General features: G+C 46.8%; 1 protein-coding gene across 1 annotated transcript in view; it reads right to left on the reverse strand.

Annotated features, from left to right (window-relative positions):
• The window catches only part of CFAP58 (cilia and flagella associated protein 58), a 133,315-nt gene that overhangs the window by 63,817 nt on the left and 42,649 nt on the right, over positions 1-26,849 (reverse strand). Inside the window, exon 5 of the mRNA XM_066601490.1 lies at positions 11,557-11,751. Within this exon, the coding sequence (XP_066457587.1) occupies positions 11,557-11,751 (195 nt within the window). The remainder of the gene's footprint in view (positions 1-11,556; positions 11,752-26,849) is intronic.

A 26,849-nucleotide genomic window follows, 5' to 3' on the forward strand; every position in this document is an offset into this window, starting at 1 on the left:
CAACATTAGGAAGAACAGGTTGTAGACCCGGGTCCAGAGAGGCTCTGGCAAAATGCATACGCTGCCCAGGTAGATGAATAAAGGGAGCAGGTATGTTTTGATCAGGTTAACCCTTTCCCGAAGGGTCAAAGACCAACCCTTCCACTGGGCCACCTTCTGAGTGGCACCATCGAGCCTGACCACCCAATTTTGCATGGGGTAATCTCCCCGGCCAAATTTGATGCCAAGAACTTTAGCCGAGTCCTGGGGCACTGGAAGGGTGTCCGGGAGACTAAATGTAGGATCTCCCCTTCCTAACCAGAGACTTTCGCACTTATCCCAGTTGATGCCAGACCCAGATGCTTCCGAGTAGCGATCCACCTCTGCCATCACGTACTCTGCCTCCCCCCTCGAGGACACAAAGACGGTGACGTCATCAGCGTACGCTGCCACCCTGAGGGCGGCTTCCGGCACCGCCCGATCCATCCCGACCCCTGCCATAGGCCCACCATCAATCATCCTAAGGAAAGGATCAATGGCAAACACGTACAGCAAGGGGCTCAGAGGACAACCCTGACGGACGCCAGACCCAACCTCAAATGGGTGGCCGACCCAACCGTTCACTAGCGGGAAAGTCTCAGCCCCCGCATACAATGTCTTGAGCCAATTGACAAACCCCACTGGCAGGCCATATCTCAGAAGAACAGACCAGAGGTACTCGTGATTAACCCGATCAAACGCTTTGGCCTGATCCAAGGACAGCAGGTACCCCTCCCAGTGACCAGCCCTACCCTGCTCCACTGCCTCCCGGACACCTAGAACAGCACTAAAGGTGCTACGACCTGGAACAGAGCAATGCTGGGCGCCCGAGAGGAGCCGGGGTGCAAACTTGACCAGCCGATTAAACAGCACTTTTGCCAGAACCTTCCTGTCCGTATTGAGAAGCGCTATGGGACGCCAGTTCTCAATACGGCTCGAGTCTTTACCCTTTGACAGAAGGATCAAAGCCGACCTCCTCATTGACTTTGGGAGAGTGTCCGAGGAAAGACACTCATTGAAAACCTCAGTCAAGAGGGGACTCAAGAGGTCCTTAAAGGTCTTATAGTACTCAGATGTTAAGCCATCCGGTCCTGGCGATTTTTTGAGCGCAAGCCCATCAATCGCCAGTTTAACTTCCTCTATGTTGATCTCCTCTGTCAAAACATTAAGGGAGATGTCATCCCCTGGCTCAGGAACAGCTTCAGCCAGGAAAGCCGACAACATAAATCTCGATCTAGATCCCTCTTTCTCAAAAGGTGCGAGTAGAAGGATCTGATGACTTCCAGAATCCCTGATCTGGACCTGTTCACAGATCCCGTACCGTCGATCAGTCCAGTGACAACTTTACGATTCACTGACATCTTGCAGTTTCTGTAAGGGTCAGGTGAGTGGTACTTCCCGAAGTCCCTCTCAAAAACCAAAGATGCGTGCCTATTATACTGGCACCCTTTGAGCAAAGACTTCACTCTGGAGATCTCCTCGCGGCTACCTCCAGTCGAGACGAGATGCTCGAGTTTCCTCCTCAGGCCCTGATAAAGACGGTACTTACTCAGGCTCCTGAGGCTAGAGAGCTGGCGGAAGAACCTCGCCGCCCTGATCTTGAGCATCTCCCACCACTCTGACTTACTGCTACAAAGATCCAGTAATGGTACCTGGCTCTGCAGAAAATCCTCAAAGGACTGTCTTATCTCTGCTTCCTCCAGGAGTGATGAATTCAGCCTCCATAAGCCTCTACCCATCCGGGGGGTCTCTGCAACATTCAGGGAAAACAAAATCAGACAGTGGTCGGAGAATTCCACCTCAACAACAGAAACTGGTGAAGAGATGGCTTCCTCCTTCAAATAAAACCTGTCTATTCTAGACCTGCACTCGCCTCTATAATAGGTGAAACCCGCGTGGCCTGGGGTGTGCCGGATGTGGACATCCACCAGGCGAGCTTCGCTAGCTATGCTATTAAGCGCGACGCTATCATAAGTCAGCTTGCCTAGGGAGCCTCCCCTGTCACGGGTCCTCGTGACTGCGTTAAAGTCACCCCCAAAGATCACCTGCCGACTGGAAAAAAGGTACGGCTTGATCCTCATAAAGAGATCCTTGCGGTCCCGCTTGGTTTGGGGACCGTAGATGTTGATTAGCCGAAGCTCTTGTCCCTTCATGAGAACATCCAGGATCAGGCACCTCCCTATTTCTAACTCGATAACCCGTCGGCATTCAACCGCTGCAGTAAAAAGTACCGCCACTCCGCTATATGGCTCGGCCGCAAGAGACCAGTAAGATGGACCAGACCTCCATTCCCTCCTTGCCTTATGCACAGCTGCCAAATTTGGCAGCCTGGTCTCTTGCAAAAACAAAATGTCGGCTTCAACGCGGCCGAGAAAATCAAAGGCCGCAAATCTAGCCATATCAGATTTAATGCTGGCAACATTAATGGATGCCAGCGTCAACGGAGTGGGTGCCGCCATCATTGGTGATCGAGTTAGATGGCTTTCTTCTTCCCACCCCCCTTCTCATCCGGGTCTGAGGATGACCCCTTGCCACGTTTCTTGGACACTGAAAGGTCCATGGCAAGGGGCTCCTCAACCTCGTCCTCCTTGCCACTGGGCTCTGGGCCAGCCCTCCCCCTGGAGGTCACCAAACCCCCACAAGAGGAAGGCTCAGCACCCCCTGTAGGCCCCACGCTTGTCCTGGCCACCTCTGCCTCCTCCGAGGACGAGAGAGCTTGGTACCTGTTGGAGAGCCCAACAAGAGGAGAGTTTGGATTGCCTTCCTGCACCTGGCCCGTTGCAGGGGAAGATTTCCCTTCCCTTTTTTTCATTTTCTTGGAGCCCTGCTTGCGCTTTTTCTTTTGCCACTCATCCTTGCCCTCACCCACACTTTCATAGTGGGAAGAATCTGAATAAGTGGCAGCCTCCTCCCTTTGGATCCTCCTGACCTCCTCATCCAGCTCCCTGTCCCCTGGAGCCTCAGCCACATGATTTGCGTCCGGAGCAGGGGCCAGCATTGACCCACCTGCCACCTGGGTTTCCACCAGCTCCCTGCCCCTTCCGCGCTTCTCTTGGCGCCTTAGCTTGGCTGCCCCAGCATGTTTGTTCTTCCTTGGCTCCTGGGCTCCCTCGCCTCTGCTGGTCCCCTCCCCTGCAGAAGCAACCTCACGGCTCTCCTCCGCTGGGGCCATGACCGCATTGGCGAAAGAGCGCGGACAGCGACTGAATGGGTGACCGAGGTCACCACACAGGTGACACCTAATCTCTGTACAAGATGCCGCAAGATGACCTACCTCGCCACACAGAGCGCACTTGATGACGTTACAGGCTGCACTCAAATGTGTGGGGTCGCCGCACTTGTGACAGAGCTTCGGCTGCCCCTGGTAGAAGGCCAAGATACGATCCCTGCCAAGGAAGGCTGCGGATGGTATGTGGGCCACCGAATTCCCTGAACGCTTAAGTTTTACCATAAACGTCCAGGCTCCGGACCAGATGCCGTGTTCGTCCCGGTTCTTATTGGGCATATCCACCACCTCTCCGTACCGACTTATCCAAGTCATGATATCGTAACAAGAGAGGGACTCGTTACGAGTCAAAACGGTCACTCTCTTGACTCCAGTCTGGCGGGTTACCACTTGTGCAGCGAAACCGCGCCAGCCGGGCTCGTCCTTCATCAGCTCATAATTCCCCCAGAAGAGCTCCAGGCCCTCCGGGCGAGCAAAGCTGATGTCGAACTCAGACGTGCCATAAGGATGGATCAGGGCATAGATGTCATTTGCCCTGAAACCCATCTTCAGCAGAAGCTCCACCACCTTACTCCTGGATGGGCATGCGTCATTGCCTCTCCACTGAAGACGGGCCACATTCCTACGGCCAATGTCCTGCCCGGTTGTCGGCAGGGACCAGACGGTCTCCCCCCTTTGTTCTCGGAAGGCACCAAGACCATGTCTCTCCACCCAGAGAGACAAATCCACAACTCTGCCCCCTACATTCATCGAGCTCTCCCCCCTCCTCAAGGCCTCCAGGAGGCGCTGTTGCAAAACGCCGTCCCCAGAGCCCAAAGACGAGGAGGACGCATCCCCCCTCCCTCCAGCGGCGACACTGGCATAACTTCTACCAGCTGTTGTCGCCGCCGGAGGGGTGACTGGATCCTGGCCCATCCCCTGACTACTACCTGAAGCCCCACCCTCCTGTACAGCCGATGTCATACCTCCCGGGGGATTGGGGGCATCCTGAGCTCCCAAAGCCTCTGCGGGAGCGGAAGCGGGAGCAGGGGCAGCGGTAGCACTAACGGTTGTCCCATTCACATCATTCATACATTTTCCTTTTGTTGGACCAGGACCTGCTTCACCTTTTTTCTTAATGTTACACTTTCCAGCTGGATGAGGCTGGAGACCAGCACTGAAAGAGTTAGCCTTAAGTCCAGCATTATGCTCTGTAGGAGCTGTCTCTGCAGCTCTAGCTCCGCCCATTTTTCCGGCCATTCTGGGACTTGCAGTTCTTTTTACCTGCTTATTTGCTATTGCGTTACCATCATGATGGGTGGGAGGATCGGCAGACTTGGCCACCACCCACTGCGCCCCCTCTACACCTGACAGGCGTTTTAGGGACACAGGAGGGACAGCCAAGCCGCCACTGGTGGAACCTGATGCCAGACTGCCCCCCCCTCCCACTGGGGGGCAGCCATCAGCGCCAGCACCTCCGGATTGGCCGCGACCCCTCATTCCATCTTTCCCACGGACCTTCTCTGCCTCCTTATGGCCTCCATTCCCACTACTGGCACAAGCAGAAATGGAGTTTTGGGCCGCATTAACCCTCTCTTCCCCAGTCCCCTGCACCGGACCCACTGCAGAGCCCGGGACTAGGGGTATACCAGGGCTAGCACCCCGATCTGACTTTGCAGCCGGACCGGAGTGCTTGGTGACGTACACAAACCTCTCCTGCACGGTGGTCTTCATCTTTTTTTTCTGTTTCTTTTTGCCCGTAGATGTTGTTTCAGGCATGTCGTCACCAAAGTACATATTGTGCATTCTTTCTGGGGACTCCTGCAGCATGATTTGCTGCATGATGAGGGCCCCCTCACCGCTGCTGCTGTCGCTGTCGTCGTCCGCGTCCTCAGCACTGGACTCCTCCGATGTGGGGGGCAGGCTAACCTGCTCAGCAGGAATGCTGCTCCCTGCAGTTCCCCCCTGCTGTAGGGACGGCTGCTCCCCAGAGCATATCGCCATCCCCTCCTGTGGATCCTCCGACTCGTCTGAGCTGCTGTCGCTGCTCACGTGCGCCATTCCAGCAAATCGCTCATCATTTAGGAGCTTCTCTTTAAATGGGCCGCTGGCTTGGAGTATTCTATATCTCTCCTCCTTGTAGATGTCCACAGCCTCCTTGCAGGCTTTAACTTTTTCTGCTGCAGCGATCTTTTTTCTTCCCTGTGGGGCTTTGTCTAGATCGCTCAGGGCAGTCTGCAGTTCCCTGCGATACTTCTGCAGCTGCCTACCAACCTCCTTATAGTCCTTTATGTTGGCAGCTATCCGAGATGCCATAGCAGTAACAGATTCACCTTTGCTGCGCTCTCCCCAGCTGACACTTGTAGGTGCCTTTGCAGCACTCACCTTGGCTTTAGTTTGGCTTCGGGTTTTCCTATAATCCACATCCTCCCGGGGAGTCTGGGTGACGCTGCGTGGACCCCGACTGGATCCTCTCCCCTCCTGGGGTTCATTCCTCCCCCCTCCCGACCGAAGCCGGAGGGGGGAAGCACGGCACTCCATGGCAAATGTAGCCCAGAAACGTGCACTTGTTCCTGGGCTCTCAGCAAGGTCTTCACCCTAGAAGCAGACCACACCCTGGAACCAGCAGAGCTCTCAGACACACAACCTTCCTCCAGAGATGCACTCACTATTCTGCTGGTGGAGTCACTGTGTACATACATTACTTATCCTGTACTGATCCTGAGTTACATCCTGTATTATACCCCAGAGCTGCACTCACTATTCTGCTGGTGGAGTCACTGTGTACATACATTACTTATCCTGTACTGCTTCTCAGTTACATCCTGTATTATACCCCAGAGCTGCACTCACTATTCTGCTGGTGGAGTCACTGTGTACATACATTACTTATCCTGTACTGACCCTGAGTTACATCCAGTATTATCCCCCAGAGCTGCACTCACTATTCTGCTGGTGGAGTCACTGTGTACATACATTGCTTATCCTGTACTGATCCTGAGTTACATCCTGTATTATACCCCAGAGCTGCACTCACTATTCTGCTGGTGGAGTCACTGTGTACATACATTACTTATCCTGTACTGCTTCTCAGTTACATCCTGTATTATACCCCAGAGCTGCACTCACTATTCTGCTGGTGGAGTCATTGTGTACATACATTACTTATCCTGTACTGCTCCTGAGATATATCCTGTATTATACCCCAGAGCTGCACTCACTATTCTGCTGGTGGTGGAGTCACTGTGTACATACATTACTTATCCTGTACTGATCCTGAGTTACATCCTGTATTATACTGCAGAGCTGCACTCACTATTCTGCTGGTGGTGGAGTCACTGTGTACATACATTACTTATCCTGTACTGATCCTGAGTTACATCCTGTATTATACCCCAGAGCTGCACTCACTATTCTGCTGGTGGAGTCACTGTGTACATACATTACTTATCCTGTACTGACCCTGAGTTACATCCTGTATTATACTCTGGAGCTGCACTCACTATTCTGCTGGTGGAGTCACTGCGTAGAATATGCAGAGAAGGCTAAACAACTTGAAGAGCGGAGTGCGGCGTGCCCTTCCTCCTCGAGCATTCTCTGATGATGTAAGATCATTTCTTCCGTGCAGCCAAACACTAACCAAGGTCTGAAGCAGCTGGCGGATAAATATTTCATGCCCATTCGCCAACATGTCATTCTAATCACTGTAAATGTGTGTAAATTGGCGGTGGGCGCTGCCAGCTGCAGGGTGAGGGGGGAGAGCGTGGCTGGTCCTCTGCTGTAATCTTCCAGTCGCAGTTGGCCACAATTAGTGGTATTTACAGACAGGCTTGTAATAATTAGCGCTAATTACTGGCATTTGCTCTGTAAGTTTATTAACAGCACCTCCAGTTTGGTGAAATCTCTTAAAGGGGCCAACCTGCAGAATGGTATCCTCATCGGGCTATACCTTAATGTCAGAGCTGAATAGAAGATCAGAAAAATGGCGACTGTTCATCCAAGGCCATTAAGTCCTCAGAGGCGTCGCCAGTCCCGTACATAAAGCGCCATCACTGGAAGAGGTTTCCTCCGAGGTCTGTAACACCTCCGGGGTCTGTACGCCGCCCCGTACATAAAGCTCCATCACTGTATGAGGTTTCCTCCGGGGTCTGTATGCCGCCCCGTACATAAAGCTCCATCCCTGGATGAGGTTTCCTCCGGGGTCTGTAGCTCCTATGGGGTCTGTACGCTGCCCCGTACATAAAGCTCCATCACTGTATGAGGTTTCCTCCGGGGGGGTCTGTATGCCACCCCGTACATAAAGCTCCATCACTGGATGAGGTTTCCTCCGGGGGCTGTAGCTCCTATGGGGTCTGTATGCCGCCCCGTACATAAAGCTCCATCACTGTATGAGGTTTCCTCTGGGGTCTGTATGCCGCCCCGTACATAAAGCTCCATTTTCTTAGTTGGTCGGTAAAAATCTTACAGAACATCAAAGGGCTCTGATTGTTGGAAGGTGTCAGTCAGGAGAAGGGGAGCAAAACATGTCTGAGATACTACATGTACTATGGGGCACAGGGGAGACCGTCAGCAAGAAGTAGGCCAAGACATCTCCAAGGCATTACATGCACCATGGGGCACAGGGGAGACCGTCAGCAAGAAGGAGGTCAAGACATCTCCAAGGCATTACATGTTGAGGAGATTTGTCAAAAATCTCGTGCATACGGGACAACCAATTAGTCGCGGCAAAGCTAGCAGAAGTCGGTTTTGCGGCGCAGATTCCCCGGCCACAGCAAGTCAAATTAATTTTTTTTCATTGCGTCCGCGCTTTCCTCTATGGGAGTGCCGGGCGCAACAGAAAGGCGTGCGGCAAGCCGCTCCAAGACCCGCGGCTAGGTTTCTTCTCTAATAAGAACATCCAAGCCCGGCCGTGTTTTTGCAGAACCTCCATCCTGTCTGCCAGAATGTGGGGATGTGTTCTGTCTGTGGGGGGACGTATTCTGTCTGATGAGCCCAAAGGGGAACTTGGTGGCCAGAATTCCAGAAGGGATGTTTGGTGTACAGCCAACCCTGCCATCACCAGAAGAACCCCAGACCCGCAGTGAGGATGGTGGGGACAGCATTATGTGGGGGTTGTTCTGCTGATGGAACCGAGGCATTAGTCAATGGGGAGGGGATTATGAACAGTTCCAAATATCAGTCCATGTTGGCCCAAAACCTTCCGGCCTCGGCTGTAAAGCTGAAGATTAAGATGGACCCAAAGCAGACGGACAAATCACCAAGAGAACGGCTTCACCAGAGCTGAACCCCGTGGTAGATCTGTGGGTGACCTGAACACACCAGATGCCCTCTTAAGGGCTTGACTGCTTTGGAGCTTCTGCAAGGAAAAGCAGGCAAAGATTGCCAACCGGTGCCATGCTGGTAGACAACGACCCAAAAAGACTGAGACTTTGAAGACCTCGGAAAGAAGGTGAAGGAACTAGGAGCTCAGGTGGTCTTCTCATCCATCCTCCCAGTGGATGGCCATGGAATAAGGAGATGGAACAGGATTCTAGAGGTGAACAACTGACTACGTCGATGGTGCCGGCAGCAAAGATTTGGGTTTCTAGACCATGGAGTGAATTACCTACAGGATGGACAGCTTGCTAGAGACGGTCTGTACCTTACAGACAGGTAAGCATTTATTTGGTGGCGCCTTGCTTTACTCATTCGGAGAGCTTTAAACTAGAACAATATGGAAAGGGAAGTGAAAGGTAACAATATACAGCTAATTAATACATCTGAGAAACTGGCTATTAGAAGTGGAAAGAAAGAAGAAAGACAAAAAAATCAGAAGGAAAGAAGAGGAACAAGAGACCCCGATCACAAACTAACATGTTCCTACACAAATGGCCAGAGCATGGGAAACAAACAAGGGGAATTGGAGCTCTGAACACAGGAAGAGAAATATGATGTCATCGGCATCACGGACACTTGGTGGGATGATACACATGATTGGTTACAAGGCTTGTAGGGTAAAATGTATTTATAAGAAACAGACCTAATAAAGGGGAGGAGATGTTGTGTTGTATGTTAGGAGAACCTTCAGAGCTGGGAGTTCTGTAGAAACTGTTTGGGTAAGAATACAAGGAGAGAACAACAGAAAGGACACCATTGTAGGCATTTACTATAAGCCGCCTGGACAAGCAGAAGATATGGAGGAATTCTATCTACATCAGATGGCCAAGCTCTCAAAGAAGCCCAACATAGTGATCATGGGAGATTTTACCATCCAGACATTTGTTGGGAATCTCTCAGGTAAAAGTAATGGATCCAACAGATTCTTATCTGCTCTTGCTGACAACGTTATCTTCCAGAAGGCAGAAGAGAAAACAAGGGGTTCTGCTATCTTGGACCTAATGCTTACCAACAGGGAGGGAATGGTTGGGGAAGTAAGGGTGGCTGGGACCTTAGGAGGCAGTGATCATGATATCCTTGGATGTTGGATAACAAGGGGAGGAAGACCTGAAAAGACTTAGAGCTCAAGGTTGGATTTCAGAAAGGGAGATGTTACTGAACTCAGAAAGAGGAAGAATCCAATGGCTGGATGTTCTTAAGGACAGAAATGTCCAAGAAGGTTGGGAAATATTGTGAAATGAGATTCTCAAAGCACAATCGTTACCGATCCCTAAAAGAGGGAAGAATGGGAAGCATTTAAAGAGACCCGGATGGGTGAACACAGAACTTGTACACATGTTAAAGAGGAGGAAAAATATGTTTATCAAATGGAAAGAGGGGGGGGGGGGGAATATCTAAAGAGGAATATAATGGGGTCTGCAGAAACTGTAGGGCAAGTGTAAGAAAACTAAAGCTGATAATGAATTGAGGCTTGTGAGAGGCCAAAAGCAATGAAAAGGGATTTTGGGGGTTAAAAGCAAAAGAAAAAAGTGAAAGATACTATTGGATGCTTACAAGATGAAAATGGTGAATTGGTTAAGAATGATGTTGAGAAGGCTGAACTTTTAAATTCCTATTTTGTATCTGTTTTCTCTCAGAAAGTAGATGTAACATCAGCTGATCTTCCCTGTGTAATTAGGGGAATACAAGAATGCAGGCTATCTGTAAGCAGAGAGATGGTGAGGGAACACTTAGCTAACTTACACGAATTCAAGTCTCAAGGTCCAGATGAATTACGTCCTAGGATACTAAAGGAAGCAGCGGAGGTAATTGCTGAACCACTCACCAGAATCAATGAAAATTCCTGGAGAACAGGAGAAGTCCCAGAGGATTGGAGAAGGGCAAATGTTGTCCCCATCTTCAAAAAAGAGAAGAAGGTGGTTCCAGGAAACTACAGGCCTGTGAGCCTGACTCTATACCAGGGAAGAACTTGGAATAGATTATTAAACAGCATGTATGCAAGTACTTGGATGAGAATGGAGTAATTAACCAGAGCCAGCATGGGTTTGTGACAAACAAGTCATGCCAGATGAATCTAATTTCCTTCTATGACAGAATCACCGACTGGGATGATCAGGACAATGCGGTGGATACAGTATATCTTGACTTTAGTAAAGCATTTGACAAAGTATCTCTGAGTAAGTTACTAGTTGAGGTCCTTTTACATCAGCCAATTATTGGACCTTAGTGGGCCTTGTAAAACAACGACCAATCAGCTGACAAATGAGCAAGCACTGGTTTATCTGCCGATTGCATCATTTAGGGAAGAATAAAACTGCTTGCTGGTCAGTTGCACATCTCCCCATTAGTCTCCAGCCTCTACTGGACGTCACTAAAATAGTCCTTAGTCAGTTTCCTTCCCCTTCTGTCAGCTATAAAGATAGTTCCCAATAACTTTGAAGTTGGTCTCCTTCTCCTCCTGACAGCAGTAAATGCAGTCTCTAGTAAGTTTCCCTGTAGATTGACTGAGCATGGGTTTGCACCAGCATTATATGGAGGGGCACATTGCTGTATAATGTGAACTGCAGGGGGCGCTGTACTATGTTAAAGAATGCATTGCAGAGCTCTGACATTCACTATTTTATTCATGTCAATTACACACTTTGTAAGCATCCTGATTTGTACAATACATATAATATTAACTGGATTGACAGCCCCTTCAACTCCCTCAAACTAAACCATAATGATGTAATTCACTGACAGCAAGCAGACAGTCCTGAAAATGACGAGGAATTGAAACACAAAGAATATGAGAAAGTTAGAGAACTTGTCCTGCAAGCAGTAATTATGTGGCACAGGCTGAGCCTGCCCACAGCAATTCTGAGCCCTACCAATCAGTCAGCAGATGAAAGCACAGCACTGTACATCCAGTTGTGGCTGTGGCTGGTACTGCAGCGACTACATACTGATGGCCTCACCTTGTGCTCCTTGAGCTGCTGCTCCAGTTTCTGCAGCTCCTCCTTGTTCTTCTGCAGCGTCTGCTGCAGCGCCCGGATGTCGGCCTGCCTGCTCTCCAGCTCACTCTGGACGTTCCGCAGATCCTTCTCCAGCTTCTCCTTCTTCCGTGCCTCCCGTGTAGCTTCATTCTGGTGTACTTGGATTTCTTGCTGGAACTAGAAGATGCGTTGTGTTAGGGAGCGTTCTGCAGAGTTCCTGTTCTACGTCGTGAGAAACGCGCTGCGGATCGCAATAAAGACAACGGAAGGCAAAGATGTCAGCGTGGCTGCTATGCTGGGGTCTGCCTGAGAGTCCATCCTACGCACAAGCTGTATCAGACCTGTTAGCACAGCGGGTCCACAGCAATAAACTGCACTGAGACGCATGCAGATTAACCCTTTCAGTGGGATTCGACTGCATGTGGATTTCCCAGCATGCATCAGCAGCTCACTATTGCTTCTTATCCTTGTGTGGCAGCAGGCGGCGTGGATCCCACCAACACGAAAGGGAGAGAATCCACGTGGCAACATTGGGAGATTCCGAAACCGTAAGCTAGGGCCGTTCTAACTACATTATGGGCCCCCGGCAAAGCAGTGTACTGGGGCCCCTACCACAACTACTCACAAGGGGAGGCAGCAGCACAGGAGGGCGGGCGAGTTAGACCAGAGAACCTGAAGTCTCCAGGGTCCATTTACCTCTTATAGAGGTCTGTGTTCATTGCGCCAGGCTGCTCTAGACGAACTGCGCTTCACATGAGGTTCCACAGCCGGAAGCATCTTATTAGGGGAATTAAGGGTCATTTAAAATTGGAACAGAAAGTGATCAAATGAAAGTCTTGACGCGACACAGACAGCCTGGAGCCAAGCTCATGTCCCGCCGCACAACATTATCATATACCAGCTGATATGCACGGCTTCGCCGAGTAATCTGGAGCCGGTATTACCTGTTCTCACAGAACACTTCATGAAGTGGCAGATACTTAGATTCTCCTCAGGCTGCATGTACCGATGTCCGCCTACAGAATGTGCCGCCCCTCCCACTACTCACTATATATCCTTAAAGGTAACACCTTTTTATTCAAATTACCCCCAGACTGGAGGTTGCAGCCCCTTCTTAGCCTAAAGAATCAATCCCTGCAGTCCATGGCCACTTCCTTATGTACCTTACAGCCGTAAGGTAAATTCTCCACAGTATATACACACACAGAGGGGAGGTAGATTCTCCACAGTATATACACACACAGAGGGGAGGTAGATTCTCCTCAGTATATACACACACAGAGGGGAGGTAGATTCTCCTCAGTATATACACACACAGAGGGGAGGTAGATTCTCCTCAGTATATACACACACAGAGGGGAGGTAGATTCTCCTCAGTATATACACACACAGAGGGGAGGTAGATTCTCCTCAGTATATACACACACAGAGGGGAGGTAGATTCTCCTCAGTATATACACACACAGAGGGGAGGTAGATTCTCCTCAGTATATACACACACAGAGGGGAGGTAGATTCTCCTCAGTATATACACACACAGAGGGGAGGTAGATTCTCCTCAGTATATACACACACAGAGGGGAGGTAGATTCTCCTCAGTATATACACACACAGAGGGGAGGTAGATTCTCCTCAGTATATACACACACAGAGGGGAGGTAGATTCTCCTCAGTATATACACACACAGAGGGGAGGTAGATTCTCCTCAGTATATACACACACAGAGGGGAGGTAGATTCTCCTCAGTATATACACACACAGAGGGGAGGTAGATTCTCCTCAGTATATACACATAGAGGTGAGGTAGATTCTCCTCAGTATATACACGCACAGAGGGGAGGTAGATTCTCCTCAGTATATACACATAGAGGTGAGGTAGATTCTCCTCAGTATATACACGCACAGAGGGGAGGTAGATTCTCCTCAGTGTATACACGCACAGAGGGGAGGTAGATTCTCCTCAGTATATACACACACACAGAGGGGAGGTAGATTCTCCTCAGTATATACACACACACAGAGGGGAGGTAGATTCTCCTCAGTATATACACACACACAGAGGGGAGGCAGATTCTCCTCAGTATATACACACACACACACACACACACACACAGAGGGGAGGTAGATTCTCCTCAGTATATACACACACACAGAGGGGAGGTAGATTCTCCTCAGTATATACACACAGGGGAGGTAGATTCTCCTCAGTATATACACACAGGGGAGGTAGATTCTCCTCAGTATATACACACAGGGGAGGTAGATTCTCCTCAGTATATACACAGAGGGGAGGTAGATTCTCCTCAGTATATACACAGAGGGGAGGTAGATTCTCCTCAGTATATACACAGAGGGGAGGTAGATTCTCCTCAGTATATACACAGAGGGGAGGTAGATTCTCCTCAGTATATACACAGAGGGGAGGTAGATTCTCCTCAGTATATACACAGAGGGGAGGTAGATTCTCCTCAGTATATACACACACAGAGGGGAGGTAGATTCTCCTCAGTATATACACACACAGAGGTGAGGTAGATTCTCCTCAGTATATACACACAGAGGTGAGGTAGATTCTCCTCAGTATATACACACAGAGGTGAGGTAGATTCTCCTCAGTATATACACACAGAGGTGAGGTAGATTCTCCTCAGTATATACACACAGAGGTGAGGTAGATTCTCCTCAGTATATACACATAGAGGTGAGGTAGATTCTCATCAGTATATACACATAGAGGTGAGGTAGATTCTCCTCAGTATATACACACAGAGGTGAGGTAGATTCTCCTCAGTATATACACACAGAGGTGAGGTAGATTCTCCTCGGTATATACACACAGAGGTGAGGTAGATTCTCCTCGGTATATACACATAGAGGTGAGGTAGATTCTCCTCAGTATATACACATAGAGGGGTGGTAGATTCTCCTCAGTATATACACACAGAGGTGAGGTAGATTCTCCTCAGTATATACACATAGAGGGGGGGTAGATTGTCCTCAGTATATACACATAGAGGTGAGGTAGATTCTCCTCAGTATATACTCATATAAGGGTGATGTAGATTCTCCTCGGTATATACACATAGAGGTGAGGTAGATTCTCCTCAGTATATACACATAGAGGTGAGGTAGATTCTCCTCAGTATATACACGCAGAGGGGAGGTAGATTCTCCTCAGTGTATACACGCACGGAGGGGAGGTAGATTCTCCTCAGTATATACACACAGAGGGGAGGTAGATTCTCCTCAGTATATACACACACAGAGGGGAGGTAGATTCTCCTCAGTGTATACACGCACGGAGGGGAGGTAGATTCTCCTCAGTATATACACACAGAGGGGAGGTAGATTCTCCTCAGTATATACACACACACAGAGGGGAGGTAGATTCTCCTCAGTATATACACACACAGAGGTGAGGTAGATTCTCCTCAGTATATACACATAGAGGGAGGTAGATTCTCCTCAGTATATACATATAGAGGGAGGTAGATTCTCCTCAGTATATACACACAGAGGGGAGGTAGATTCTCCTCAGTATATACACACACAGAGGTGAGGTAGATTCTCCTCAGTATATACACATAGAGGGAGGTAGATTCTCCTCAGTATATACATATAGAGGGAGGTAGATTCTCCTCAGTATATACACACAGAGGGGAGGTAGATTCTCCTCAGTATATACACACAGAGGTGAGGTAGATTCTCCTCAGTATATACACATAGAGGTGAGGTAGATTCTCCTCAGTATATACACATAGAGGTGAAGTAGATTCTCCTCAGTATATACACATAGAGGTGAGGTAGATTCTCCTCAGTATATACACATAGAGGGAGGTAGATTCTCCTCAGTATATACACATAGAGGTGAGGTAGATTCTCCTCAGTATATACACATAGAGGTGAGGTAGATTCTCCTCAGTATATACACATAGAGGTGAGGTAGATTCTCCTCAGTATATACACATAGAGGTGAGGTAGATTCTCCTCAGTATATACACATAGAGGTGAGGTAGATTCTCCTCAGTATATACACATAGAGGTGAGGTAGATTCTCCTCGGTATATACACACAGAGGGGTGGTAGATTCTCCTCAGTATATACACACAGAGGGAGGTAGATTCTCCTCAGTATATACACATAGAGGGAGGTAGATTCTCCTCAGTATATACACATAGAGGGGAGGTAGATTCTCCTCAGTATATACACATAGAGGGGAGGTAGATTCTCCCCAGTATATACACATAGAGGGGAGGTAGATTCTCCTCAGTATATACACATAGAGGGGAGGTAGATTCTCCTCAGTATATACACATAGAGGGGAGGTAGATTCTCCTCAGTATATACACACAGAGGTGAGGTAGATTCTCCCCAGTATATACACATAGAGGTGAGGTAGATTCTTCTCAGTATACACATAGAGGTGAGGTAGATTCTCCTCAGTATATACACATAGGGGTGAGGTAGATTCTCCTCAGTATATACACATAGGGGTGAGGTAGATTCTCCTCAGTATATACACAGAGGGGAGGTAGATTCTCCTCAGTATATACACATAGAGGTGAGGTAGATTCTCCTCAGTATATACACACAGAGGTGAGGTAGATTCTCCTCAGTATATATACACATAGAGGTGAGGTAGATTCTCCTCAGTATATATACACATAGAGGGGAGGTAGATTCTCCTCAGTATATACACATAGAGGTGAGGTAGATTCTCCTCAGTATATACACACAGAGGTGAGGTAGATTCTCCTCAGTATATACACACACAGAGGGGAGGTAGATTCTCCTCAGTATATATACATAGGGGTGAGGTAGATTCTCCTCAGTATATACACAGAGGGGAGGTAGATTCTCCTCAGTATAGGAGAGAACGGAAACAAAGGAGGAGCAAGCTGACAAGGATAAACAGAAGCAGACTCACAAGGATAACAGACAGCGGATACACAGACGGAGGAACAGTAAAACACGGAATTATGGCAAATTACTGCAGGAGCCTCGGCTAAACATGAAGCTATGGAGCAAATCTCACAACAACACTGAAGCAATGGATGGAAGGGCCAGGTCTGCTATATAGGGCAGTGACTGGAAAAGCAGGAGACCCAGAGGCAATTAACCATGGGAGTGCTGGAAGAGAATATGTATAAGCTCAGAAAACCAAGAGAGCAGGACAAAACCTGCGTCTGCCAGAAGCAGAGGGAGAGGATTGTGTCTGAACAGGGCAACTAGCAAGAAAACAAATCATTTTCCTAGGCTTAATAGTTTCTGAGACAAGATCTCTCATGCACCGTGGATTTTCACAGTTTTTCATGCTTAGCATTGAATTCGAGTCGCTGCACTGTTACTTTTCCTATTAGGACCTAAAGAATGCTCCTGCCAAATTTCATGTTTGTACGACATCAGGAAGTTAGAGAATTAGTGGCGAGTCAGTCAGTGAGGGCTTCCACCTGTGTGTGTAATTAATATATATATATATATATATATATATATATATATATATACACACACACACACACACACACACACACACACACACACACACACACACACACACACACACTAGTTGGTATACCCAGCTTCGCCTGAGTTAGATAGAGGATGTTTATACCGAAAATTTTATGAAGTTTAGCTTACTTTAGAGGAATAAAATCTGCATACACAGAGGAGCGTTAGATTCTCCCTCTGCAGAATGTGCCGCCCCTCACACCCTCCTCATTTAGGAACTAAAGAACGCTCACGCCAAATGTCACGCTTGTACGACACCGAGAAGTTACATTACATAGGGGTGCACTTACTCTTGCACTTAGCATTGAATAATGGAGTTGTAACCGATTTACTTTTCCTACTTAGGACCTAAAGAATGCTGCTGCCAGATTATATGTGTGTGCGACAGCGGGAAGTTAGAGAATCATTGGCGAATCATCCAGCCAGTCAGTGCGTGTATGTATGTATGTATGTATATATACACACACACACACACACACACACACACACACACACACATATATATATTACACGGTACATTGAAATGTAAACAGACATAGAATAGTATGGGGCCCCTATGTTCGCAAGTGCCCGATAGGCCCATGCGTTAAGGTAGCACTGCTGTAAGCATCCCACTCATGTGGATGGGGATCTGCGCCGTAGTTTATAGACATCTCGCTTCTACACACGGATTTTCCCAGTTAACTTGGCTAAAAGGGGTTCTCCCCAAAATGCCCCTCCATGAATGGGATCCCCCTAGAGATCAGCTGATCTTGCGGGACTAAGCCACAGCCACCCAAGTATTTCCCTACAGTGCCAGCCGCAGTAGAAGCATGGTATTACAGGACGGCCATTCACATAAATGTCATACCAGCATACCAGAAGTTCTGAAAGGACGGGGGCGCTCTTACTGAGTGATAAAGGGTAAGTCCCGGGTGGGACATCAAACTCCAGGACGTTCCAAATTCCTATTAAGACATATGAACAGAGGTTGGGATCTTGGTGGAACCCCATTTCATGTCCACCTAATGTAAATTTGTGTGGGGCAGTCACGAAGGGTGTGTGGAGCGGAGTCCACTCCATACCTGGCAGCTGCCAGCCGTTTCTGACCGCTCATGGCTGCCGGTAACGGACATGATCGCTAATCACTGCAGTTAATTTTTTTAGGTACCACTATTAAACAGTAAGTGGGAGGGGGACCCCTTCCCGGGTCTCATCGTCAGCCCCGAACACATAGTTGGGGGTGCCAATAGGCTAGCATGGCAGCCCAAAAACTACTGAAGGCTCCCAGTGCATACACACAGATGTCCATCAAGGCTTGCCTGTGACATCAAACATTACTATACACTGCAATACTAAAGTATTCCGGTATATCAGGGGGAAGGGAGCACAACCTTTTCGGGTCTGAGGGCCACAGATCCATGCCGAACCACTTCCAAGAGCTGCAAAAGTAATCCCATATGCTACATTAATGCTACATCCTAAGAAAATGCCCCCCTAAAAGAAAAATAAAAGGTTCCACTTCTAGGACTGCCAGCTATTTGGAGAATAGGAGCTACCATCAGAGCCAATCAGCACTTCAGAAGGGGGGAGATGACGCATGAAGCTCTGCCTAATGGAGGTCCTACAAAGTAGAGAGCTGTGTGTATATACAACGCCGCTAACTCATCCAATCAGAGGCACACGAGTCAAGAGACTTCATTCTCCTAATATACAGAGGACCAGACATGACTACACAGGACACCCTTAGTACTTGTCCTAATATATAGACCAGACATGACTACACAGGGCACCCTTAGTACTTGTCCTAATATATATAGACCAGACATGACTACACAGGGCACCCTTAGTACTTGTCCTAATATATAGACCAGACATGACTACACAGGGCACCCTTAGTACTTGTCCTAATATATAGGGACCAGACATGGCTACACAGGACACCCTTAGTACTTGTCCTAATATATAGACCAGACATGACTACACAGGACACCCTTAGTACTTGTCCTAATATATAGGGACCAGACATGGCTACACAGGACACCCTTAGTACTTGTCCTAATATATAGACCAGACATGACTACACAGGACACCCTTAGTACTTGTCCTAATATATAGGGACCAGACATGGCTACACAGGACACCCTTAGTACTTTTCCTAATATATAGACCAGACATGACTACACAGGACACCCTTAGTACTTGTCCTAATATATAGACCAGACATGACTACACAGGACACCCTTAGTACTTGTCCTAATATATAGACCAGACAAGACTACACAGGACACCCTTAGTACTTGTCCTAATATATAGACCAGACATGACTACACAGGACACCCTTAGTACTTGTCCTAATATATAGACCAGACATGACTACACAGGGCACCCTTAGTACTTGTCCTAATATATAGACCAGACATGACTACACAGGGCACCCTTAGTACTTGTCCTAATATATAGGGACCAGACATGACTACACAGGGCACCCTTAGTACTTGTCCTAATATATAGGGACCAGACATGACTACACAGGGCACCCTTAGTACTTGTCCTAATATATAGGGACCAGACATGACTACACAGGACACCCTTAGTACTTGTCCTAATATATAGACCAGACATGACTACACAGGACACCCTTAGTACTTGTCCTAATATATAGGGACCAGACATGGCTACACAGGACACCCTTAGTACTTGTCCTAATATATAGACCAGACATGACTACACAGGACACCCTTAGTACTTGTCCTAATATATAGGGACCAGACATGGCTACACAGGACACCCTTAGTACTTTTCCTAATATATAGACCAGACATGACTACACAGGACACCCTTAGTACTTGTCCTAATATATAGACCAGACATGACTACACAGGACACCCTTAGTACTTGTCCTAATATATAGACCAGACATGACTACACAGGACACCCTTAGTACTTTTCCTAATATATAGACCAGACATGACTACACAGGACACCCTTAGTACTTGTCCTAATATATAGGGACCAGACATGACTACACAGGACACCCTTAGTACTTGTCCTAATATATAGACCAGACATGACTACACAGGACACCCTTAGTACTTGTCCTAATATATAGACCAGACATGACTACACAGGGCACCCTTAGTACTTGTCCTAATATATAGACCAGACATGACTACACAGGGCACCCTTAGTACTTGTCCTAATATATAGGGACCAGACATGACTACACAGGACACCCTTAGTACTTGTCCTAATATATAGACCAGACATGACTACACAGGACACCCTTAGTACTTGTCCTAATATATAGACCAGACATGACTACACAGGGCACCCTTAGTACTTGTCCTAATATATAGGGACCAGACATGACTACACAGGACACCCTTAGTACTTGTCCTAATATATAGGAGACCAGACATGACTACACAGGACACCCTTAGTACTTGTCCTAATATATAGACCAGACATGACTACACAGGACACCCTTAGTACTTGTCCTAATATATAGACCAGACATGACTACACAGGACACCCTTAGTACTTGTCCTAATATATAGACCAGACATGACTACACAGGGCACCCTTAGTACTTGTCCTAATATATAGGGACCAGACATGACTACACAGGGCACCCTTAGTACTTGTCCTAATATATAGACCAGACATGACTACACAGGACACCCTTACTACTTGTCCTAATATATAGACCAGACATGACTACACAGGACACCCTTAGTACTTGTCCTAATATATAGGGACCAGACATGACTACACAGGGCACCCTTAGTACTTGTCCTAATATATAGAGACCAGACATGACTACACAGGGCACCCTTAGTACTTGTCTATATATATATATATATATATATATATATAGAGGACCAGACATGACTACACAGGACACCCTTAGTACTTGTCCTAATATATAGACCAGGCATGACTACACAGGGCACCTTTAGTACTTGTCCTAATATATAGACCAGACATGACTACACAGGACACCCTTAGTACTTGTCCTAATATATAGGGACCAGACATGGCTACACAGGACACCCTTAGTACTTGTCCTAATATATAGACCAGACATGACTACACAGGTCACCCTTAGTACTTGTCCTAATATATAGGGACCAGACATGACTACATAGGGCACCCTTAGTACTTGTCCATATATATAGGGGACTAGACATGACTACACAGGACACCCTTAGTACTTGTCCTAATATATAGGGACCAGACATGACTACACAGGGCACCCTTAGTACTTGTCCTAATATATAGACCAGACATGACTACACAGGACACCCTTAGTACTTGTCCTAATATATAGACCAGACATTACTACACAGGACACCCTTAGTACTTGTCCTAATACATAGGGACCAGACATGACTACACAGGACACCCTTAGTACTTGTCCTAATATATAGGGACCAGACATGGCTACACAGGACATCCTTAGTACTTGTCCTAATACATAGGGACCAGACATGGCTACACAGGACATCCCTAGTACTTGTCCTAATACATAGGGACCAGACATGGCTACACAGGACATCCTTATTACTTGTACTAATATATAGGGACCAGACATGACTACAAAGGACACCCTTAGTACTTGTCCTAATATATAGACCAGGCATGACTACACAGGGCACCTTTAGTACTTGTCCTAATATATAGACCAGACATGACTACACAGGACACCCTTAGTACTTGTCCTAATATATAGGGACCAGACATGACTACACAGGACACCCTTAGTACTTGTCCTAATATATAGACCAGACATGACTACACAGGACACCCTTAGTACTTGTCCTAATATATAGGGACCAGACATGACTACACAGGGCACCCTTAGTACTTGTCCTAATATATAGGGACCAGACATGACTACACAGGACACCCTTAGTACTTGTCCTAATATATAGACCAGACATGACTACACAGGGCACCCTTAGTACTTGTCCTAATATATAGGAGACCAGACATGACTACACAGGGCACCCTTAGTACTTGTACTAATATATAGCGACTAGACATGACTACACAGGACACCCTTAGTACTTGTCCTAATATATAGACCAGACATGGCTACACAGGACACCCTTAGTACTTGTCCTAATATATAGGAGACGAGACATGACTACACAGGACACCTTTAGTACTTGTCCTAATATATAGGGACCAGACATGACTACACCGGGCACCCTTAGTACTTGTCCTAATATATAGACCAGACATGACTACACAGGACACCCTTAGTACTTGTCCTAATATATAGGGGACCAGACATGACTACACAGGACACCCTTAGTACTTGTCCTAATATATAGGGACCAGACATGGCTACACAGGACACCCTTAGTACTTGTCCTAATATATAGGGACCAGACATGGCTACACAGGACACCCTTAGTACTTGTCCTAATATATAGGGACCAGACATGACTACACAGGGCACCCTTAGTACTTGTCCTCATATATAGACCAGACATGACTACACAGGGCACCCTTAGTACTTGTCCTAATATATAGACCAGACATGACTACACAGGGCACCCTTAGTACTTGTCCTAATATATAGACCAGACATGACTACAGAGGACACCCTTAGTACTTGTCCTAATATATAGGGACCAGACATGACTACACAGGACACCCTTAGTACTTGTCCTAATATATAGGGACCAGACATGGCTACACAGGACACCCTTAGTACTTGTCCTAATATATAGGGACCAGACATGACTACACAGGGCACCCTTAGTACTTGTCCTAATATATAGACCAGACATGACTACATAGGGCACCCTTAGTACTTGTCCTAATATATAGACCAGACATGACTACACAGGGCACCCTTAGTACTTGTCCTAATATATAGACCAGACATGACTACACAGGACACCCTTAGTACTTGTCCTAATATATAGGGACCAGACATGACTACACATGGCACCCTTAGTACTTGTCCTAATATATAGGGACCAGACATGACTACACAGGGCACCCTTAGTACTTGTCCTAATATATAGGGGACCAGAGATGACTACATAGGGCACCCTTAGTATTTGTCCTAATATATAGACCAGACATGACTACACAGGGCACCCTTAGTACTTGTCCTAATATATAGACCAGACATGACTACACAGGACACCCTTAGTATTTGTCCTAATATATAGAGACCAGACATGACTACACAGGGCACCCTTAGTACTTGTCCTAATATATAGAGACCAGACATGACTACACAGGACACCCTTAGTACTTGTCCTAATATATAGAGACCAGACATGACTACACAGGACACCCTTAGTACTTGTCCTAATATATAGACCAGACATGACTACACAGGACACCCTTAGTACTTGTCCTAATATATAGGGACCAGACATGACTACACAGGACACCCTTAGTACTTGTCCTAATATATAGAGACCAGACATGACTACACAGGACACCCTTAGTACTTGTCCTAATATATAGGGACCAGACATGTCTACACAGGACACCCTTAGTACTTGTCCTAATATATAGAGACCAGACATGACTACACAGGACACCCTTAGTACTTGTCCTAATACACAGACCAGACATGACTACACAGGACACCCTTAGTACTTGTCCTAATATATAGAGACCAGACATGACTACACAGGACACCCTTAGTACTTGTCCTAATATATAGAGACCAGACATGACTACACAGGGCACCCTTAGTACTTGTCCTAATATATTGACCAGACATGACTACACAGGACACCCTTAGTACTTGTCCTAATATATAGACCAGGCATGACTACACAGGGCACCTTTAGTACTTGTCCTAATATATAGACCAGACATGACTACACAGGGCACCTTTAGTACTTGTCCTAATATATAGACCAGACATGACTACACAGGACACCCTTAGTACTTGTCCTAATATATAGAGACCAGACATGACTACACAGGGCACCCTTAGTACTTGTCCTAATATATAGACCAGACATGACTACACAGGACACCCCTAGTACTTGTCCTAATATATAGGGACCAGACATGACTACACAGGACACCCTTAGTACTTGTCCTAATATATAGACCAGACATGACTACACAGGACACCCTTAGTACTTGTCCTAATATATAGGGACCAGACATGACTACACAGGACACCCTTAGTACTTGTCCTAATATATAGGAGACCAGACATGGCTACACAGGACACCCCTAGTACTTGTCCTAATATATAGACCAGACATGACTACACAGGATACCCTTAGTACTTGTCCTAATATATAGGGACCAGACATGACTACACAGGTCACCCTTAGTACTTGTCCTAATATATAGACCAGACATGACTACACAGGGCACCTTTAGTACTTGTCCTAATATATAGACCAGACATGACTACACAGGACACCCCTAGTACTTGTCCTAATATATAGACCAGACATGACTACACAGGACACCCCTAGTACTTGTCCTAATATATAGGGACCAGACATGACTACACAGGACACCCTTAGTACTTGTCCTAATATATAGACCAGACATGACTACACAGGGCACCCTTAGTACTTGTCCTAATATATAGACCAGACATGACTACACAGGGCACCCTTAGTACTTGTCCTAATATATAGGGACCAGACATGACTACACAGGACACCCTTAGTACTTGTCCTAATATATAGGGACCAGACATGACTACACAGGACATCCTTATTACTTGTCCTAATATATAGACCAGACATGATTACACAGGACACCCTTAGTACTTGTCCTAATATATAGGCACCAGACATGACTACACAGGACACCCTTAGTACTTGTCCTAATATATAGGCACCAGACATGACTACACAGGACACCCTTAGTAATGGTCCTAATATATAGGGACCGGACATGACTACACAGGGCACCCTTAGTACTTGTCCTAATATATAGGGGCCAGACATGACTACACAGGGCACCCTTAGTACTTGTCCTAATATATATAGACCAGACATGACTACACAGGACACCCTTAGTACTTGTCCTAATATATAGGGACCAGACATGACTACACAGGACACCCTTAGTACTTGTCCTAATATATAGGAGACCAGACATGGCTACACAGGACACCCCTAGTACTTGTCCTAATATATAGACCAGACATGACTACACAGGGCACCTTTAGTACTTGTCCTAATATATAGACCAGACATGACTACACAGGGCACCTTTAGTACTTGTCCTAATATATAGACCAGACATGACTACACAGGACACCCTTAGTACTTGTCCTAATACATAGACCAGACATGACTACACAGGACACCCTTAGTACTTGTCCTACTATATAGGGACCACACATGGCTACACAGGACACCCTTAGTACTTGTCCTAATATATAGGGACCAGACATGACTACACAGGGCACCCTTAGTACTTGTCCTAATATATAGGGACTAGACATGACTACACAGGACACCCTTAGTACTTGTCCTAATATATAGGGACCAGACATGACTACACAGGACACCCTTAGTACTTGTCCTAATATATAGGGACTAGACATGACTACACAGGACACCCTTAGTACTTGTCCTAATATATAGGGACCAGACATGACTACACAGGGCACCCTTAGTACTTGTCCTAATATATAGGGACCAGACATGGCTACACAGGACATCCTTAGTACTTGTCCTAATACATAGGGACCAAACATGACTACACAGGACACCCTTAGTACTTGTCCTAATATATAGACCAGGCATGACTACACAGGGCACCTTTAGTACTTGTCCTAATATATAGACCAGACATGACTACACAGGACACCCTTAGTACTTGTCCTAATATATAGGGACCAGACATGACTACACAGGACACCCTTAGTACTTGTCCTAATATAAAGAGACCAGACATGACTACACAGGACACCCTTAGTACTTGTCCTAATATATAGACCAGGCATGACTACACAGGACACCCTTAGTACTTGTCCTAATATATAGAGACCAGACATGATTACACAGGACACCCTTAGTACTTGTCCTAATATATAGACCAGACATGACTACACAGGACACCCTTAGTACTTGTCCTAATATATAGGCACCAGACATGACTACACAGGACACCTTTAGTACTTGTCCTAATATATAGACCAGACATGACTACACAGGACACCCCTAGTACTTGTCCTAATATATAGGGACCAGACATGACTACACAGGACACCCTTAGTACTTGTCCTAATATATAGACCAGACATGACTACACAGGGCACCCTTAGTACTTGTCCTAATATATAGACCAGACATGACTACAGAGGACACCCTTAGTACTTGTCCTAATATATAGACCAGACATGACTACACAGGACACCCTTAGTACTTGTCCTAATATATAGACCAGACATGACTACACAGGACACCCCTAGTACTTGTCCTAATATATAGGGACCAGACATGACTACACAGGGCACCCTTAGTACTTGTCCTAATATATAGAGACCAGACATGACTACACAGGACACCCTTAGTACTTGTCCTAATATATAGGGACCAGACATGACTACACAGGGCACCCTTAGTACTTGTCCTAATATATAGGGACCAGACATGACTACACAGGACACCCTTAGTACTTGTCCTAATATATAGGGACCAGACATGACTACACAGGACATCCTTATTACTTGTCCTAATATATAGACCAGACATGATTACACAGGGCACCCTTAGTACTTGTCCTAATATATAGGGACCAGACATGACTACACAGGACACCC

The sequence above is a fragment of the Eleutherodactylus coqui genome, chromosome 4 (genome assembly GCF_035609145.1).
Source record: "Eleutherodactylus coqui strain aEleCoq1 chromosome 4, aEleCoq1.hap1, whole genome shotgun sequence".
Taxonomy (NCBI): Eukaryota; Metazoa; Chordata; class Amphibia; order Anura; family Eleutherodactylidae; genus Eleutherodactylus; species Eleutherodactylus coqui.